Source organism: Enoplosus armatus, chromosome 19, assembly GCF_043641665.1.
Source record: "Enoplosus armatus isolate fEnoArm2 chromosome 19, fEnoArm2.hap1, whole genome shotgun sequence".
Taxonomy (NCBI): domain Eukaryota; kingdom Metazoa; phylum Chordata; class Actinopteri; order Centrarchiformes; family Enoplosidae; genus Enoplosus; species Enoplosus armatus.
The window spans coordinates 13,187,049-13,206,922 of NC_092198.1; the positions used below are offsets into that span (position 1 = coordinate 13,187,049).

Here is a 19,874-nt window from a genome sequence, read left to right on the forward strand (position 1 = left end):
CCACATACTCTATCAAACAAAAATAACACATTTGCAGACATGGATCTGGAGGGATACCCCTCAAATCAGTTCTGTTGGAATCTCTGATAAAAGGATCTACCACGGCACCTGCAAAGGATGAAATCTCTTTCTCCGTCTCATCACTTAACTTTGAGGGTGTTGTTCTTCCTTCTGGGTAGCTCCTTCTGGACCTGACGGGCCCGCGTGCCCAAGCCCAGAGACTGCAGAGACTCGGTGATGAAGCGCTGAGTGGGAGAGACGCACAGCATTACCAGCAGCTTGGCGTCGCCACCTGGTGGAGAAGATGGAGAAGGGCAAGAGGAGATTCAAGATTGAGATGTTAAGCAACAATGGAAAGATTAGATTTAATTACATGCATTGTACATTTTGTATTGTTGCTTTTCCTTATTTTGAGTGATTCAGTGTTTGTCTTAGTTGGATGAAGACATCGTGGGGTTGAATCGTGAGTCTTTCCCAGAGGCAGGAGACACGGCAAGCATGAGTCATGGGTCATAAGAGAGAGAGAGTGTGTGTGTGTGTGTGTGTGTGCCTCACCTATGGCATCCTGCAGCAGATGAGTGAGTTTGCTGTTCCTGTAGGGGACGTGTGGTCTCTTCTCAGCCAGAGCTCCCAGGACGTCAGACAGAGCAGAGAGACTGCGGTTTATACAGGACACCTCCCACAGAGCAGCACCCGAAACTCCAGACATGCCTGGTACACACATACAAACACACATTTATTCATGTGCCCTACAGCTAACTGAACTGCTCAGTGAACAGTCAGTGGTTGTACTGGGTTCAGTGAACTCTTTCCTGCGTAAAGAAAGTTAATAAATAGGTCATTACAAAGGCCTCAGCTGTGGCTGTACTGTGAACCTTCATGTGTAGAGTAATCATTTGATATTTCATGGTTCAGATGGTTACAGAGAACAGACACAACACATCTGAGCAGGTTTAAATCTGCACGAAGCAGCATATTCAGCTCAAAGTAACTGGCAACTATTCTAATTGAAATATCAAACACTTACATAGCAATTATGTCATGTCATCAATCTCTTGTTTATCAGTACTGCCCGTCAGATTTATGATGCTTTATGTAAAACAACGCAAAAGGAATGAGCAAAGAGAAAGACGTAATTTTCCAGCTTGCTTTGAATGGAGCACTCACTGCTGTCTCTTAAGAATTACCTCATCAGAGTAAAGACGTGTACCCACTTGACACTTCACTTCAATGTTTAGCAGTAGTTTAACCAATCTACAGCATCTCAATTGGGCATATGCCTAAAGGCGTCTTTTGCAGTTTTGCATGTTAATATGGATATATCTTCCAGTACAAATATTGCCAGGTGCATCTTAAAACATTAGGGATACATTTTCTCATATCCCACATTCCTAAGTATTGAGCCCTTCTTACCGACACACTCGCTCCCCGCCAAGTCCACCAGCTGCAGCTTGGTCCTGAACGGAGCCTCTGAGATGCTGGGCCTGGGGGAAGGACATGGGGAAAGGGAAGGGGAGCGGCAGGGAGAGGAGGCGGAGCTTGCAAAGAGCTCATCAGATGAGTGGCGGGCGGCAGGGTTGGCACGGCGACAGCGTGGACTCCACCACTCCTTCTGGGTGGAGCGCTGCATGTCCTTCTTGGCACTCTGTAGCCTGCGAGCTGAATGGAGGGGTAATAAAGTCACAATGTGGGAATGTGTGGCCACTGGGTGTCATTTATGCTGACATGTGTGGGTCTGTGAGTGTGTGTGTATGAATGCGTCTCACCCAGGGCCAGTGCGTTGGGGCTCTTGGAGGAAATGGTGAGGGTGACGATGAGGTGAGAGCGTGAGGAGTCGGTGTGGATGAGGGTGGGACAGTGAGCCCTGAGCTTCAAAACGCTGCTGATGATCTGCATCACCTCAGAGGCGTTACACACAGGCCTGTAAAACATGTGAAACACATACACCATTACCTGGCATTTCATTTCTTAAAGCCGCTATAAATCTTATCATCATATAAATCATAACTAAGTAACTACTCACTCGTATGTGAGGGAGGGGACCTGGCTGGTACCAGAGGAGGTGGTGATGACGTCCCGGCGCTGGCCAGTGGCGTTGCCCCGCTCATCTCTGGCCAGAAGGTCAAACACCTCGTTGTTGTACACCTCCATCACTGACACCTCCACCGTGTGGCTCTCTGTAGGCTTCTCAGAAATCAGCCTGGGTCACAAACACACACAGGAACAGATACACAACCATGATAAAGAAAATAAGTTCATAACAATTATATTATTACAATAATTTACATTATTCCTGATGGATTGAAGGACTGAATTAGAGTATATTAAGTTAGACCAGATCTGTGGTTTTCAGCACGGCATAAAAACATTCCTGCAGAATTGAGTCATTACATATTGTAAATATCACAAATACAAAGGAATAAAAAAAAATCCTTTCTGTCTCACCGAAAGAGCTCAGCAGCGGCCTTGGGGATGATACCCTGCTGCGTCTCTTGCTGTGTCCCTGAGTGCTCCTCCAACGGCTGGGATCCCATCATGGTGTGAGTCTTCCCGCTGCCTGTCTGCCCGTACGCCATGATACACACATTATAGCTGCAGGGCAGGGAGAGGGAGAGATGGCATTCAATTCATGCTGCAGCTGTGTGTCGTGTATATCATTCAGTCTGTTCTTCATTCACGCAGGGTAGTGTTTCATAAAGAAAACTGAGTGACATGGGATTTATATAGTCACACTGTATACTATATATTCACACTCACCCGTCCAGCAGAGATGTGAGGAGCGGCTTGACTTCCTCAAACACGGCATCCTGGGAATCCTCTGGTCCATGCACTCTGGAAGAAACAAAGTCACCACAGTGAGTAATCATTAATTAAATGAAAATTGAACAGAATAAATGCACATTGCATCATGTTAGTGTTTGATTTTACCTCTCAAACTCAAACATTTTGTTGTGCACTGGAACACCTGTTTTTATGCAATTCACCATCACCGTGTCCTTAAAACAACAAACACACAAAAAAGTGAGGACACTGAGGCAGTAATAAAATAAATAAATAAATAAATAAACACGAGTCTGTGAAGCTCACGTCACTGATTGCAGAGACCACTTCTTCTGATGACGTAGAGCTGATAGAGAAAAGTATAGAATTGGATTATTTTTAGCTTTATCTCACCACAGTATTTCATGTTGTTAGTGACAAATCATGTGTTGACCTACCGCAATCCAGGGGTGGAGGACTGGACGTGGTCAAAGGGTAGAACTGGTCGCACCCTGCAGTGGACCCTGATGTTCCCTCTCATCTCCTGTAGCAAAACAAGAAGCTCAAACATCAGACCTTAGCAGATATGCTGTATTTCTTCATGAACCTCCTGTATTACCCATTATCTTCTGACACTTAACACTAAACATCTGTCCTCACCACCACTGTGTTATGGAGTTCTTTCCTCCTCTGCCTCTCTGCCCTGCACCTCTCCCCCTCCTCCTCCAGAGAGCGCTCCAGAGCTGCAACACGAGCTTGCAAGTCTGGGCAGGGAGAGCAGAAAGATAGTTACAGGAAAATAATCCAATCAAAGTTTAAATGTGAAGAATGATCCTATCGTTGTGTGTTAACAAACGAGATGAACACTGAAAAGCCTCCAGTGGCTGCATCTGCACTGCACTGGGCACCGCGTGCCACCGGGTCAGGTTTGTAGTGTAAAGTGAATAAATGGCTGTCTGTGCAACAATCGACTCCAAAGCCAGGGGCTTCTGTTCTGAATCTTTGAATTCAGGCCAAGTCCTTAATCCTGGAGCACACACCTGGCACCAAACACCTCCATTCACACAGGACAGGCTGAGACATTCAATAATAGACTGGATTGAACATAAATAGAACAGAACAGCGTACAATGACCAAGATTTTTGCTCTGTGTTTAAAAATTATTTGAAGTGTAAATTATTCTTAATGATTTCACATGACAGTAAAAATGGCTCAAATATCTTCTCTCCTTGTAAAATATTTCTGTACTTGCTTGGCTGTGTGGACATGTAAGATATTTATTATCTGTTCCCAGCAAATGTAGTTTAATGCATTAAATAAGAACACAAAAGAGTATCTGGGTGCTGCTGCTGCATCCAAAATAATAGTTTCCTAATCATGTAACTGAAAGCAGAAAAACAGCGCCAGGATGTGTCTCTGGGTTTGACACAATTATTCTACCAATGAGATTCTTGTTACTTGATGATGTAAAAAAAAATTTAAAAATGTACTGACTTCGCAAAGCTTTTGGAATGATGCATATTATATCTAATTTAGAAAAGATTTTTACTTTAACAGCCCAACAGAAGGTTAACCAACCCACCACACCAGCACAGCTCTGTAAATCATGAACTATACAAAGCTCATGTGACGTATGAAGTTCAAAATCAATTAACAGCCCTACAATGCAAAGTAGGAAATAAAATGCAACATAAGAAAAATCTCCCAGTAGTATAAATTATAACTTGGAGGTGTTGATAGTAATGTGAACTCACTTAACTAACATCAACAATAAAAAGCCATTTTGTTTGGAGCAGCTTGTAGCAGGCTTGTGTGGGCCAAAGTATTTGACAAGATCAGTTTTCACCAATCATCAGAGCCATGGTGACCAGCTGACTTATGGAACTGCATAGAACAGGACAGTCAACCTTGGACAACCTTGAAGGGCGGGGTGAGAGCGAAGAGGGGAGGGACAGTGTGAGAGGATTAGCAGCAAACACCTAATCAAGATACGACCAGCACGTAACCTGTAAACCACTTTTGAATGGAGAGACACACAGAGAGGGTGAAGCAGAACACATGATTAACAGGAGTGAGAGGTAGAAAATGTGAGACCAGAAGGGAGGGATCAAAAATAACGTTTAAATAACCTTGAATAATCATTCAAATAACTCAGGTACAATGCGCTGCAGAGTAGACAACTGATCCTTCAGAATCCTGACCTAAGGGCGATGTCAAAGATGCTACATCTATGTTCACCTAATGTGCCACGCCCTCAGATACTTACTCTGAACCTCGTCTCCACGGCGACCATTTAGAGAACAGCTGGCTTGCTCCACTTTTTCCAGTAGCTGCTTGCTCTGCTCCTCCAGCTCAGTGGCAAAACTCAAATATACTGCAAAAACTTCACTCAAGTCCTGCTTCACAGCCTGCCACCAACACAGAGAGGACAAATGAATTGTGTAGGGCTCTGTCTGTGTGTGTGTGTGTGTGTGTGTGTGTGTGTGTGTGTGTGTGTGTGTCTTTCTGAGTTTCCGTTCTAGTTTGCTCTTTGTTATTTTGGACGCTATTTAGCGAAACATCTCAACAAAACAGATGCAAATACAACTCACAACTAACATGTGCACACACACTCATATTCATGTCAGTGCATTTGTACCTGGACCTCAGACAGGAGGTTGGCAAGGGCTGACCGGGTTATCTTCTGCGCATTCCTCTGGTGCTGATGGTTCAGGGCCTTGGTCTCCTCGTCGTGGTCCCGACGGAGTTTCCCCAGACACTGAAAAGGACAGAACATCAACATACTTATTCTGCACCACTGTGCCACTTCATTCTTACTTTAGGCCGACAGTACTACAGACTAGCAGCTGAAATATGATTATCTCCCACTCGTGTCATGTGACGCTTCATTGCGAAATTGAATTTTAACACAATACACAAGTTTTTGTGAGGCTGGTTTGTTTGTCGACTGTTGAGTAGAACATAGAAACCAACACATCTCCCTAATAGATGGTTCGCTCCAATGTGCCACACAGCATGCAACATGTTGAGAGATAGCAGGGAACATTTCACATTACATTTTTACACACCACGCAATAGACCTTTCTCGTAGGTTATTTGATTGCCATTGCATGAAAAGCACAGGTGTGATCAATAACATTTATGATGTTCACTTTATCATAAATAAAGCCATGAGCAAACAAGCACAATAAACCCTGGACCTGGCAAACAATTAAATCATACTAATTACACCTGTGCTTTTTCTGCTATGACATGTCAAAATGTTAAAAAACCCAGTTAGACAAATTAATTTGTTTAATACTAGTTGCCTGCTTAAACGTAGTCTGCATATAACAGAGACATACTGTACAGCATAAGGAACATTTGGCCAATCAACTATAAACTTGGAAGATGTGGTGAGTAAAGCATGTAGGTGAAATTAGTAAACATCTGCTCTCTGATGGCATCTTTATCAGACAGTATCAACTATCTGTCCGATGCAATGCAAGCCTGTGGGTAAACAAAAGATGGGAGCCAGCGTTTTATAGGCGACTCGTTATTAAACTCATTATATAAATTGAAAGGCTTGGTTGATCTCCACTGTCCACCAGAATGCGTGGCTCCATACAGCGAATATAAACATAGAGTGGGCATCTTGGATACACATTCAAGTCGCATTAAATCACATGATCCAACTCCTAGAGAAGCAGAATAATCAGAGAGGCATAATAGCTTTGAGCCTGTAAGTAATGAATGGCAGAAATCTTCTTACCTCAGCAAGTCTTAAATGAAGAATAGCATTCTCTGTCTCCAGTTCCAGTATTCGCTCCTCTTTACTCTGCAAACAGAGAGAAACATGTTCCCACAGGACATTACAAATAGTCCGGGTTTTAATAATAATACTAATGTGTGTAGAGTTGTTAGGAAAACATCTCTAATAAACTAATCTCACATGTGGCATTCACTGAACTAGTTTACCCTCAGTTTATGCTCCAGCAGGTGCACCTGATGCGCAAATATTTGGTCCCGGTTTATAAAGAGAGGCATTTTTCCTCGAAGAAAAGAAGCTGGTGGAGAAGAGAGTGGATGGCCTCGTCCCTTTCCTTCTCAACTGATCAAGTCGTGTCCTCTCAGGTCTTATAATCCGATTAACGGCGGTCAACAACAGCTCTCTCGACTCTGCTCACCTCCTTCTCTTCCAGGAGGAAGGATGACAGCGTCCTACCTGGAAGATAAAAAAGGACGCTCAGGCAGGTTATTGCTATAATTTAGCAGTATTTTCATATATAACGCAAGGCCATATGATCATTTTTCTAACTTCTGAGAGTCCTATCCTGGTATTTCTGATTCAAAGTACCAGCTCAATGTGGCTGCTGTTGTTGTTGGGACTCCATAACTCACATGTCCTAATGAGATACAGCATGGCCGTTTGACTTCAGCACACATATGTTGTTAATTGTTGCGCTATTTGTGACTCTGAGAAGTAATTGGTGACACAGGTAGAGGGCAGCAAAGCCTCTGGAAGAAATGAAACATTACGAAGAAGAGAAACACTTCCGCACAGTCACAGTTTGTCCGTTTCATTTAAGCTGTCAACAGCAGGTTCTGTCCCAAAATGGCTAAATTGAAAGACAAAAGACGAGAGAAAATCAGTGTCGCCACTGAGGTAAGACGTCGGAACGTTGCCTTTAGCTAGCTAGCCAGTAGCTTAGCTCTTTAGTTTGCGCTTGCTACTGCATGTTAACATTGTCTCACGTTAAACTTACGCACATTTCGTTCATTCACTGTCCAGTCTAGTAACTCTTAATGTTGTCCAAGCTAGCTAAACTGCTGTCACCTGTAAATATTGTAGATTGACCGTTTGGAGGAGCGACGAGCGCGTTGCCAAGACAACCTGGAGAGGGCAGAGTTCAGGAGCAGAAAACAGGAGCTCTCCGACAAGGAAAGGTGAGCAAGATGAAGACTGTGATGGAGGTTGTGACAGTTAAAAAGACCACTTTCCGTCAACACCTCTACTTTCAAAGATAAGACCTAATGACTGACTTTCTCACTTGTCCAGAGAGTGACTACCCTCCTGATGTTACCTCTTGTCCTTGTCTCATCCTTTCTGCTCCACAGGCAGGAACTGGAAGATGAAATGGCAATCATGAATGAGAGGGTGCAAAAGTTAGGTAAGTCTATATCGATATTATTCATACTGTACAAATCACTGTAGGCCTTATATACAACAATATATAAAATACAGTATGATAATCCTCTGCTGTGGCTTGTGGGTTGGCGGTTTAATTCCCAGCCCCTCTGTCCACGTGTCCTGGACCAGATCAGAGTCTTGTGTGTGTGTGTGTGTGTGTGTGTGTGCGTGTGTGTGTGTTAATCAGTGAATGAGTGGAAAAATTGTTGCCATAATGGAAACCCTGTGAAGTCTGTCATTACTGCAATACGTCACCAGCAGAGCAATTGCAGGTTTTGTTCCTTTGTGAGGTTTCTGATGTAATTTTGTTTTTTTTCATTTCTAGACAAGGAACTGGAGACGTTAAGAGGAGAGAATCGGAAGAACATGCTGCTGTCAGTCGCCCTGCTGGTTATCAGCGCTTTCTTCTACTACGTCTTTTTTTACAATGAAGAGGACTCATGATGCCACTTGGTATCTTTTTAAAGGGAGCTAATGCTCTTAAAAGAACACCAACCTCTGGACAGTGTTGTCATGAGATAAAATATGGGGCCAGGAACTGTTGTGTTGATGAAGTACCTCCGTTCTGCCTCTAGATGGCATCATTGTCATTTCTTGATCTCCTCTGGTCATCATACTGGCTTCATCCTGCACAGTCCACGGCCTCTTGGCATCCAAAGTTGTTGTTTTATGCATGTTTGAACCTCAATTATGGCCTTTGCTTCATTTCTCATTGAAATCTCATGCATATCCACACATATTGTTTCTGTACTCTGTTAGTCAAATGTTCCTTTTCCCTCTCTGCCTCTCTTCCTCCTCAGACAGTTTTCTGTTCCCTCACTTTCTGAAGCTTTTTGCAAATGTCAGTGCAAGCAGGACTCTGTGTCATTACACAGGCTCATGTGAACAGACAAAAGGAAAGAAGGCTGCTGTCTCGTCTTAACAGCACTGAATTTGGATAGTTTGTGGTTATACTGAACTATCAAGTGACAAAATTGAATATTCATCAGTGTGTTTGACTTGCCTGTTGATTATCCCATGATAATCCCAACCCACATACTGGACATCAATACACTACTGCAGGTGACACTTATACAGTCATATTTTCATTGCTGTATAAACACCTGGCTATGTATTATGACTTTCAACATGAACAGGAATTAATATACAACAGTTTTTTTTTACTGAAATAACTGATTAAATATAAAGTTTGCCAGTGTAAGTGTATTTTATGGAATATATCGAAGAGATATGAATAAATCTGTGTGACAGTGCATGTCACATGTGCAGTTAAATGGATGAAACTATTTGATACACATGGTTTTCTTTTTAAGTGAGAGTTGTGCTGTATGTTTTGTCATTACAGCAAATGCAGAACCTGAAGAATGTATTTTTTGTTTTGATACTCATGCTGGCCATGCACTCATCTGCTAATAAAAGCTGAAAGATGCCAAACATGTTCACAAATGTCTTTTTAATACAGGTGAAAAATGAGGGAATGAGAATTGGGTTTGTTGCTTATAACTGAATCTGATCTGTTTGTCTGTTATTTGGTCTTATGTGTGGGTTTTTTTCTTCATGAATACATTAAACACTTAATATCAATTTTGGAAGCATATTTATTGTATTGTTTCTCTGTAATTCATAGGTTCATCATCTGCAGTGCATATAAAATCTATTTTGCGAGTAGAGTTCATTACATGACTCAGAGCTTTAACAGAAGCCCACATTTGTCATAATTGGATGTGTCATTTTTTAATGAAATTCGTTATTCTTCCTAAAACAAACTAGACCAACAGATACACAGCAGAACATTTAACATGTTGAGGGACCACACTGCTCAACGACACAGTCATGGTGTGAATAGTGTGGCACTAGGGGGCAGTCAGAGGACAAGACTGGAAGAAAGTCTTTTCTATTCTGAGAGGATTAAGAAAGATAATCCCTGATATTGATTCTCATCACTCTGTCTATAATGACTATCTTAAAGACCCAAGACTTAGAATCAGTTTTCTCTTCATTAGCCATGTTCCCGTTCAGGACTGAAATAGATTTAATGAGAGAAATAATGCTTTCACCTAGATTCTTCTGGTCAATCTGTGTCATGCAATTACAGGCAGAAAAAGTGTGTGAACTTCAAGACATTTTTAAAACATAATAATTTTATAACTGGCTCAGATTCCTATATTATAATTAACGGTAAGGCTGGCAAAATGTTTATTGTTAAGACTAAAACAAATGATGAGTTTGTTCGTCAACTTTCTCAGGCTGTCTGTGGTATTCAGCTCATTGGTTCCTACTGAAACTCTTTAAAAACAGTTGTGAATAAATAGTCTTTCTAAAAAAAAAAAAAGACAATTATTTCCTAAAACAGCTGGTCACTGTAGTTTTTAGCTAATGTTATTCAAATGGGAGGAAATGGTGAATTTGTTGGGGACTATTTTCATTCGCGGATTAATACACATTTGGCCTACTACAATAGTGGTGAGTATTTCTGGCAGCAGGACATTGTATGTGGGATTGACTCAAAATAAACTACAGTGCCCATGTTCATCATAATAAAGGAACATGTCACCCAGTGCAATGATGTGCACAGAGGAATAAACTATATCAGGCTTTTCCCACACAGAGAATACTTGTTAGTATGGATCAATTAATTGTTGGCCTTTTGTCTTTTCATGGGATGTGTTGACAATAAAAACAATATAGAATATAACCAGACTTATCATTTAATCAAAATGATTCCAGACTTTTTGCTTTGGATGCACAGGGGAGATCTTTGGTAGTAGTGGTAATTCAGTTAAATGAATGACAGGACAGCCCAGCAAATAATTGTTTGTTTGCCCTCCCTCCTACACACTCTTTTATCACCAACACAGTCCACGGCACGCCTATGCAATCTCAATCTCCCATCCCCAGAAGTGTAAACAAGCCCATTTTGTGATACTTCTGCAGGATTTAAAACCTGATTATGGCCACGTTGTGGTTGATATTATTGCTCGTTTAAACATATTTAAAATGTGCCCTTCAAAGTTGGTAACCTAGTCACATTTTAGTCTGAATATTTTGGTAAGTAACACTGTTGATTAGTGCTGTTTTTATTAGTGCTGTTGTTAAATTTTGGACTTGACTTTTGATTACTTTTATAAGTATTTACTCTTAAATGTATGTCATTTTGCTTGAGTATGTACTCCTGCACAGTCAGATGCTGACCTTGTGTGCAGTTTTGCTTCTCATGACACGGCGTGTTAAGTGGCCTCAAGTTATGAAAGTACATGACTCACAAAAAAATATTTTAGAACATGTCTGTCTGAACACCAAAATGCCAGATGTCACTTTGAATTCTTATGGTCCTGAAGCAGAATGATGTTTGAGCTCATCCGCTGCAGGTGAAGGTTCAGGATCTACACTCAGGTCAGATGGCATTATGTAAGTTTTTCAACAGTTGTTTGGTCATCTTTTAAAAACGTGTTGAACCTTCCTTGCTGCCCTTCTTGACATCATAAAGGTTTTAAATCAAACATTTGATCATATTTCACTTATATTTAATATTTGTGTCTTGTATGCCGTATATACATCTCTACACATGCCTGTCCGGCTACATGTGTATGCAGTGCCAACGCATTATGTACAGTTATTGTCCATCAGGGATCGAAGGAGTCAGATCTTATAAAATATACAAGTACGAGTACAAGCCCTGTATTCAAATATGGAAGAATTATCGGCAAAATGTACTTGTATCACAATTAAAATGACACATTATGCAGGAGAATGGCCTCTGTCAGTGTTATTTTATTATATGATTTATTACTGCATTAATTAATAATGCATCATGTTTTATAAGATGATCATATATTTTGTGTCTAAAATTTGCAAAGAGACCAGTGACTATACTAAAAAGTATTATAAAAAGTACAATATTTCCCTCTGAGATGTGGTGGAGTAGAAGTGTAAAGTAGCATAAAATAGAAAGTACTCAAGTAAAGAAACCTCAACATTGTACAATATTTGAGTAATGAGTAATCGTGTAGTCACATGGCCTTGTGTCACAGATGTGAATATTTTGTATATTTTTGTCCTTTCCAGTACCTGCTTTTTGAGATTTGGGTTTGACTTTACTTGTTCAGTGACTATGAACATTTCTTTTACCTTAGATAACTCTTACACACTCTCACACGTACAGCATTAAAAAATTATGTAGTGAACAATTTATTCTCATAAAACCATGACACATCGTTTTAGCTCGGTACATCTATATTTTTGGATTTAAAGCACTTCTGCGATCGTGCTCTTACAGCATTTACATAACTGCATTTTATGCATGAACCCAGCTGTCATCCTGAGTGACGTGTAAAAGTATCTTAAGCTTAATTCTTTGAAATTGCCAGTATTAAAAGCAGCTAATAGTAAGGAGTTAGGTCATCATGCCCAGATAATAATACAAGTTGTATTCCTGAGTCCATGGCTGGTCATGGCTGAATATATCCCATCTGCACCTAATTTCTACATTAGTCATCACAGCTGTAGTCAGAGTGGTGATGAATCTCTTGATAAGTAAATTTAGTAGGAGTTTCTCTTGAACAGAAGATGAGAGCAGAGTCAAATAGAGGGGGAAGATAGGAGAGTGACGGGTGGCAGTGTATCAAACAAGGTGAGCTGATGGTAGCTAATGAGGCTGAATGAAGGTGTGAGTAATGGAGAGCCAGGCCTGTGGAAGTATCAGACAGTAAGTGAACTGTGCACCAGAACTTTACAAAACTGACACGCTCAACTTCAGCAGTTTTATCAGCCTTCTTAAGCTTCTTATTATCTTCCAGGTCAAATTGACCTGTTTCACTCGGGGAAGTATTAAAGACATTTCATTCAGTATGCTACTTTCTCTCCTCGCCTGAGTTGTTGTAATGAACTTGTTAGACAAATTCACTTTTAAGCATAGCTGGGCCCCTGGCATGTTTAAATAATTGAAATCATGTTTCGGTCAATTTGACCTGGTTGCAAAAATTGGGGCTAAATAGGGGATAAAAGGGTCCAAATGAAGCCAGAATGTGTTCGATCTTTGATTGGCCACTTCTTACTGTGTTTTTCTCTCAAATATCTCTCCACACAAGCTCAGCCACATACAGTTTTTCTAGTAACGTGTAATCCCAAAGCCTCTCCTCTCTTTCAGTAATGAAACATGGCAAATTACAAATAATCATTGTGCAGTATGACAGGAGACTTTCATTTCCTCCCTCTTTTACCCTTTAAAGTGTGAGAAACAATAAAATAGTCACCTATAGTCTGTGAGGACCCTTCAGAAGGACATGGAGTTAATCCACTGATGGTAATCTCCTGTTGACCCTCGTCCATTCACCTGGCAATACAGTACGTCCTATACGGAGATGACAGGTCACATTGTATGATGTTTTAATTCATGTCATGATACACTGTGAATGTTTCCAACTTTGTGTTAAAATGTAAGCTTTTATGCTCAAGGCACCTAATACAATAGAGTACCTCTCACTCTACACAGGTATTTTATTTGTTTCTTTGTCACTAATTCCCTAGTTGATTTGACTCACGTTTCAGTTACTAACAGTAACCCTCACCCTGTTTACTTATTCACCCTTGCATCCATGTAGCTGTATATTCATTATGAGTCTTTAGACCCTACCTGACACCTGGCAATGTTTATGGTTCATGGATTTCAGACAACAATGTACAGTGATATTCCATATTGAAACACTTTGATCAAAACCTTGAATTAATTTGAATCTGCCAAGAAATTTTAATCACTTTGAAATAGTGGTAAAACAGCTTTTTACTTTCCATAAATACATCCATTAAGAGGGGTCATTCTTCCCTTTTTAACAACTAAAGTAAACACAATTAGTGCAAATACAAAGCACAAACCTTTAAACAGTGTATTGCTGTCAACATCACTTATTAAGTTCATTGTACCTTGAAAAATGTCCCTCACGCACAGTCACCACATCACACAGTGTTTTTCTGAGAGGCCAGGGGGAGAGGAGTTAATGTCCTCTGGGCCTGGTTTAGCTGGTCTCTCTCTCTCTCTCTCTCTCTCCTAGACACACTCACATACACACACACCTTCACAGAACTTCCCACAGCATTCAGGCAGCATATACAGTGCACAATACAGACAGCATACAGGCAGCACATGCACTGCACACCCACCCACAATCTGGTAAATTACCCATGACAAGTCCTGGTAGGTGCCAGGCTACTAACAAGCACACTCATACAGTACAATCCTGTGCCAACACGTGCACACACACACACACACACACACACGCACACACACACACACACACACACACACACACTCACCAGTGTTTAAACAGGCCACAGGCAGAGAGACGAAGGCAAATGACGATAACTTTCATTGCAAAGCAGATTTTATGTAGCCGGTGTGGGTTTGTCTCTGCTTTTCCAAGAGATAAAGCGTGTGTTTGTAGTGCTTGTCTGTGTGTGTGTGTGTGTGTGTGTGTGTGTGTGTGTGTGTGTGTGTGTGTGTGTGTGTGTGGACACCCCATACTGCTGCACTCTCTATGGGGAACAAAGATCTAACATGAATACCACTATATTGATATTTTTGCTTTTTTGTCTTTTCTTCTACCATCTGTAATTTATGAGATTACACAATCAATAACACCAAAACCTTTTCCATTGAGCTGATGGCTAGCTGAGTATGTAATGTTCCTATGGAGAGCATTTGCTACACCGCTGTAATTAATGTTATTAATGAGGGAATCATTCGACTGTGTACTTTGGTAATTGCCTGGAAAGCTGCTCAGGTCTGCACAGATCAAGTGTTACATAATTCAAACACTGCTACCAGCCCCTATTCAGTCTAATGGATGTAATATCAAAGTGAAGGACTACAGGCGAATGTCAGCGTTGTTGATATCAACCTCTGCAGGTTAGTTGTTGTAAATATATTTAATGACTTTTTCTTTATGAAATAAGCTGTTGCTATTGTTTGGGCTTTTAGCTGCATATCAGATTTCTGAAATATAAATCTGCTGCCCTGAAGTGGCCAAAAATCAGTTATTGCAGGTGTAAGTTGAAGAATAAACTTGAAGCCCAACTTTTAAGTGAACATGTACAGGAGCCCCTTAAAGTGCAATGAAAATACTGAAATCTTAACATCTACAATTCCACGCTAACAGGGAAAGCTCCATCTGCTGATGAAGATTATGCAATATGATCAAAAGCTCCAGAATAGCTACTAAATGGACCTTGAGGCAGGTTTGTTTTTTCAACGTCTGCTTCCCAGGTCAAGAATGAACTTTGACGATCAGGAATGTTTTTGTTGAAAGCACCCATCCCCATTCAAGAGTACTGCTGGAGTGCAAAGTTCAGGTGTGCTTTGGCATCAAAAGGAGAATCTACAGGTGTACCTAGTGTATGCCGCTGGACGGCAACCAAACCTAAAATCTCCCCAACTGGCTTGTATAGATTTGTATAAGTTTATTGTCACAGTAGTGCAATAAGAACTAGGGTTCATCAACATTTTTCCAATCAAGGGTTGAGCTGTCTTTGAGTTTCTATTTTCTGATCACTGTGTGACCATGAAGCAGGGTGTTTCTGCAAAAGACTTTTTCTTGAAGTGAAGTGCCTTCACCAGAAAATAAAAAAATCTTGTGTTGTGATTGTGATTGAGGTGAACATCTCCAAAGAAAAAAACAAATACCTTTTGTACAACCAGGTTGTAGGCACAATAAACTGAGACTGAAACTCATAGCTTTACCCTTCTAGTGCAGTTATATATCTAAAACATAGTCAATACAATAAGCCTTAAGCCTATTGCCGCAAGTTAAATCTATTAGCCCTGTGTACAAACGCATGGTTGCCTGCTCTGGTGGCTGACAAACAACATCTTTTGAGGTGGAGAAAAAAAAACGTGAACAAACACCTGCTCTCACAGCGGCCCGGCTTCAATGTGCCGTCCATTAGTGACCTCCAGCATCCCTCACCTTTCCCCCACTTTGTGATCAGCCTTAAACTGAATGAGGGCTTCACAGCTTTCACACTGGAGATTATTACAGTTGATAGTCCACACGAGGAGCAAGTGCAGTGACCCTATTTTGCTGTTGTGTGAGAGCTGTTGTGAGCTGTCAACAGAGACAAAACAAGAGTTCCACTTTGAAGCCATCATGAAAAGAGCCCACCTGAAGCGCACACACAACACAACAGAAAATGACAAGGGGGGCTCTGCATCATTATCTTCAGTAAAGGTGCTTTTGTGTTCTGGGCCAAAATCAAAGTCTTACCAACCTTTATTAATTATAGTTTGGGGGATCTCCATTTACAATGCATTCAACTGTACATGTGATTTTTTTTTTCCTGGGCGCTCAATCCAATAATTCACTTGAGTTTTAATTTTCAGAAGTTACATAACCATGCTAATGAAGCAATGGCATCGTCAGTATACGTAGGCCACGTTCAAAGTAGGATTCACCAAAGTTGATACAGTTTCAGCAGGTTGTGCTGCACAATGCAAATATGAAATCATGACTCAGAGGTAATGCAAAGTGTTGTGTGGGAACATAATCACAAGGGAATGTCAGACAGTGTGCGAGGGAGTAGAAAAGTTATTACAAGGAAGAGAAGGACAGAATACACACAAAACATTTCCACTGTGTCCTTGTAGGGAGTGTGTAGTTGATGCATGAATGTCTGTGCTAACAGATTTAAAGTTCACTAACAAATAGACCTTTTATTACAGCAGACATTTGGACTTGGTAGGAAAAGCGTTGTGTTACTGATAACATGAACAATGATTCTGTCGTATTCAAGTGCCCCAGTAAGCCATGACAGTGTGACAGTGAGCCTGCTTGCACAATACCAGGACATTTGAAACTGAAGCAGCTAAATGAAATTAAGCCATCATTATTTGTGCTTTTCCTACTGTGACAAAATATCTTCGCCTATCAAGCACATGAAGCTTGTTTTCACATCCACAGTGGATGTCCCTCAAAATCCAAGAATCAAGTAACTATTTTCCTGGCATTTCATTTAAAATGTTAATCAATACATAATAGTAAACATGTATTAATCATGGACATGTTGGTCAATATAATGTTGTATTCTGAAAATAAAAACATTTATTGAAAATTTAGGGCGGTGTGCTGATGTTAGTTTATAAAAGCTTGCCGTGTACTAAAACGTTTTACAAGGAGAAGATATCTGTCTGTGCATCCAGACACACCTGCGGGGATCCTGATCTGCGACAGTCTTCGCGTTCCTGTGTGGCACTCTGATGCCCTCAACCGCTACCTGTTTAAACAGCCTGGCAGATAAACTGCTGTGTTTGTAGCTGCCAGGTTCATTCTGTCTGTGCAGCGCAGCAGACAGGGAGAGCAGACAGACTTATCATCGCTCTTCTCACTCTGTCACACACACATACACGTGCCTGCGGCTGCTTCACTCTTGAATCATAATTGTAGATGCTGAGAGAGATTAGAAAACCTCGTCCAAACAACCTTTTCATGTTTAGTGCTTACACAGTAGAGTGCATTATATCTTATCAATGCAACCATAAACCGAGACTAGTAAGGTGTAACTTGCAAGACTGACTAGCCTTAATAGTTGGATGTACATTAGGTTACATTAAGAGGCAATCAAAACTGCTAAGCACAATGTGCTGTCTGTCTCTTTCTCTTTCACACACACACACACATACAGTGAGCAAACAGGATTCAAATGTGTCTAGGTATAAATTGAAGCTATTTTCAGGGGGAGAAGGAAAGCACTTGCTTTCTCAATGTGCCATTAGTCTCTTCAAACAGACCCACCTGCGCTCCGGAGGCTGGAACGAGGTGAAGAGGATGTAACAAACAAAAGCCAGTCAGGTGTGATGCGAGGACTCCTTCAGAGAAACGTGCTATTGTAAAGACATGTGATGGAGCCACAGCTGGATTTCTATTCCTTTATTCCTCATGTAGAAAATGTACATCAAAGACAATACCATACAAAATAGAAAAATGGCACACGGTACTCACAAGTTCAAACGTTTAAACACAATAAGGGCTATACAATACTGCTTTGGCATTTCAAAAAACACGGACCAAAGTGCAAGATTTTCCATTCCTTTTCTTATTTAAATACATTCACAGGTTTGTTTTGTCTTTTTCACAGAAGTTTCTTGTTCACAGCATGTCCAAAATCTCCTCCTAACTTGTGTTGAGACATAGTAAAGTGCAGATACAGTATGCATGAGAGACACGTTTGTAGCATCACACCCGCTTCGAGTTTGTAAAGCATTCACTGTCAGTTGTAAGCAGATTGTCGACAGTCACCGGATGGTTTGTCTTTTTGGTCTCTCTTTCGTCACACACTCACACAAAAAGAGCCCTAGCGCCTTGTTAGACTTCACTTGGTGACCTGGACCTGTAGGCCTTGTTGGTCTGAAAGCAGCCACAGAGAAGCATGTAGATGGAGCGCTGGATCTCTGTGTTTCTGTAGGCGTAGATGATGGGGTTGATCATGGAGTTGTAAGTGGCTGGCAGCAGTGTGGCATAGGTGTACACTGATGGATCGTCCCTCTCGCCTACCAGGCAGTAGATGGCAAAGGGCAGCCAGCTGGCGCCAAATGTCCCCAAGATGATGGCCAAAGTGGAGACCCCCTTCTTAGTGGCCACGTAGTGCGATGTGGCAAAAAAGTGCTGCTGGAGGGCGATCTGGTGGGCGTGGTGGCACACGATCTTAGAAATCTTGAAGTAGAGGGTCAGCATGAGCAGGAAGATGGCGAAGAAGGAGGTGGCCAGGAGCGTGAGGTTGCTCCGGGTCAAAGGGCGAACGATGCTGCAGGAGGCCGGCTCGTCCAGGCAGTTCCAGCCGAGCACCGGCAGCAGGCCCAGGAACAGAGACACCCCCCAGGTCCCCAATAACATCAGGTGTACGTACTGCAGCGTCTTCTCTGAGAAGTATGTCAGAGCGTTGTAGAGGGAGAAGTATCGGTCCACTGTTATGGCCAAAAGGCTGCTGATGGACGCAGTGAAGGACGCCACCAGGAAGCCTACAGTGATAAGGCTGATAGTCTCAGAGGAGATCACGTACTGAAACACAAAGTTCAGGATTAATCCCATGCCGGCCAGCAGGTCCGCCGTAGCCAGACTCCCAATCAGCACAAACATGGGAGTCCTTAGTGTGGGCATGTAGAAGATGATTGCTACCACTATGGCGTTTTCACACGCGATGACAGTGCCTGACATACAGAGCATAATGTCCCACGGGTTGATGGGGAAATCTAACGGGGCGGTGGAGAAGTCCAGGCTGCCGTTGTGATCTGGAGAGTCAGCCTCCATCCATGCGAGAGCTTCCCCAGCCACAGGGGTTGCCGAGGAATCGTTCACCACCAACGACTCGTTCATGTCTCCACGTTGTCGTCCTTTTGTCCTGTAGGCAGCAGGAGAAGTAGATTGGTTTGTTAATGACAACGTGAAGGTGAATTCTCTTTTCACTAGACTCCAGTGGAGTTGCCAAGGTTTCAGTGTCAATGCTTGCCCAATGACTCTTACAGCATTTGCTTGCCATTGCCTGTAAGTGAAGCTTAAACTGGGTCTATACTTGCTCTCTGAAATACACAAGTACTCAAAACTTGCAAAAGTTCAATTGAAAATGAAGCAGTTGTTGGCTCAGACTATAGTCATTTGTAGAAAAAGAAATGCTGTAAGGGTCATGCAAAAGTTACAAGGGAAAAAAATTATTTTTGTAATATCTATAGTATTTACTCAGCTCACTTTTAATTTGTGATTTTGAGTTGCACAGCAGAGACTGTAGTGATGGGTGATGGATTCATCTACAAATTTGGGGCAACTCCATTCTCCATACTTGTATTTGACATACGAAAGCCTTGCATTCGTCTAAAAACTCATTTAGATATCTCAAACAAAACACGAATTCAACCTTTAATGCTCCAATTTTGAGCTTACACAAACAACTGCCTGTTAGATGTTGG

General features: G+C 41.6%; 3 protein-coding genes across 3 annotated transcripts; 1 reads left to right on the top strand and 2 right to left on the bottom strand.

The window, feature by feature from the left end:
• Positions 1 to 140: 140 nt before the first annotated feature.
• kif25 (kinesin family member 25) lies at positions 141 to 6,786 on the bottom strand. The gene is made up of 15 exons (XM_070926398.1): positions 6,718 to 6,786; positions 6,512 to 6,577; positions 5,399 to 5,518; positions 5,027 to 5,168; positions 3,421 to 3,524; positions 3,219 to 3,304; positions 3,088 to 3,127; positions 2,929 to 2,996; positions 2,758 to 2,832; positions 2,446 to 2,592; positions 2,024 to 2,200; positions 1,767 to 1,921; positions 1,414 to 1,659; positions 556 to 711; positions 141 to 292 (listed from the first exon to the last, which is right to left on the bottom strand). Exons 1-15 carry the CDS (start codon positions 6,784 to 6,786, stop codon positions 141 to 143), a joined length of 1,803 nt encoding a protein of 600 aa, XP_070782499.1.
• Positions 6,787 to 7,316: 530 nt separating this feature from the next.
• Positions 7,317 to 9,470, top strand: ccdc167 (coiled-coil domain containing 167). The gene is made up of 4 exons (XM_070926185.1): positions 7,317 to 7,405; positions 7,592 to 7,686; positions 7,858 to 7,910; positions 8,256 to 9,470. The coding sequence occupies exons 1-4, from the start codon at positions 7,355 to 7,357 to the stop codon at positions 8,372 to 8,374; spliced, it is 318 nt and encodes a 105-aa protein (XP_070782286.1). The 5' UTR covers positions 7,317 to 7,354; the 3' UTR covers positions 8,375 to 9,470.
• An 8,809-nt stretch (positions 9,471 to 18,279) lies between these two features.
• On the bottom strand, positions 18,280 to 19,287 carry gpr6 (G protein-coupled receptor 6). The gene has a single exon (XM_070926208.1). It carries the CDS (start codon positions 19,285 to 19,287, stop codon positions 18,280 to 18,282), a length of 1,008 nt encoding a protein of 335 aa, XP_070782309.1.
• Positions 19,288 to 19,874: the final 587 nt, after the last annotated feature.

Coding starts and splice junctions, on each gene's coding strand:
- kif25 (XM_070926398.1), bottom strand. CDS start 6,786: ATGCCTCTCTTTATAAACCGGGACCAAATATTTGCGCATCAGGTGCAC. Junction 1,922..2,023: donor GTCCCCTCCCTCACATACGA/GTGAGTAGTTAC, acceptor CATGTTTTACAG/GCCTGTGTGTAACGCCTCTG. Junction 1,660..1,766: donor CCCCAACGCACTGGCCCTGG/GTGAGACGCATT, acceptor CCCTCCATTCAG/CTCGCAGGCTACAGAGTGCC.
- ccdc167 (XM_070926185.1), top strand. CDS start 7,355: ATGGCTAAATTGAAAGACAAAAGACGAGAGAAAATCAGTGTCGCCACT. Junction 7,406..7,591: donor AAATCAGTGTCGCCACTGAG/GTAAGACGTCGG, acceptor TAAATATTGTAG/ATTGACCGTTTGGAGGAGCG. Junction 7,687..7,857: donor GAGCTCTCCGACAAGGAAAG/GTGAGCAAGATG, acceptor TCTGCTCCACAG/GCAGGAACTGGAAGATGAAA.
- gpr6 (XM_070926208.1), bottom strand. CDS start 19,287: ATGAACGAGTCGTTGGTGGTGAACGATTCCTCGGCAACCCCTGTGGCT.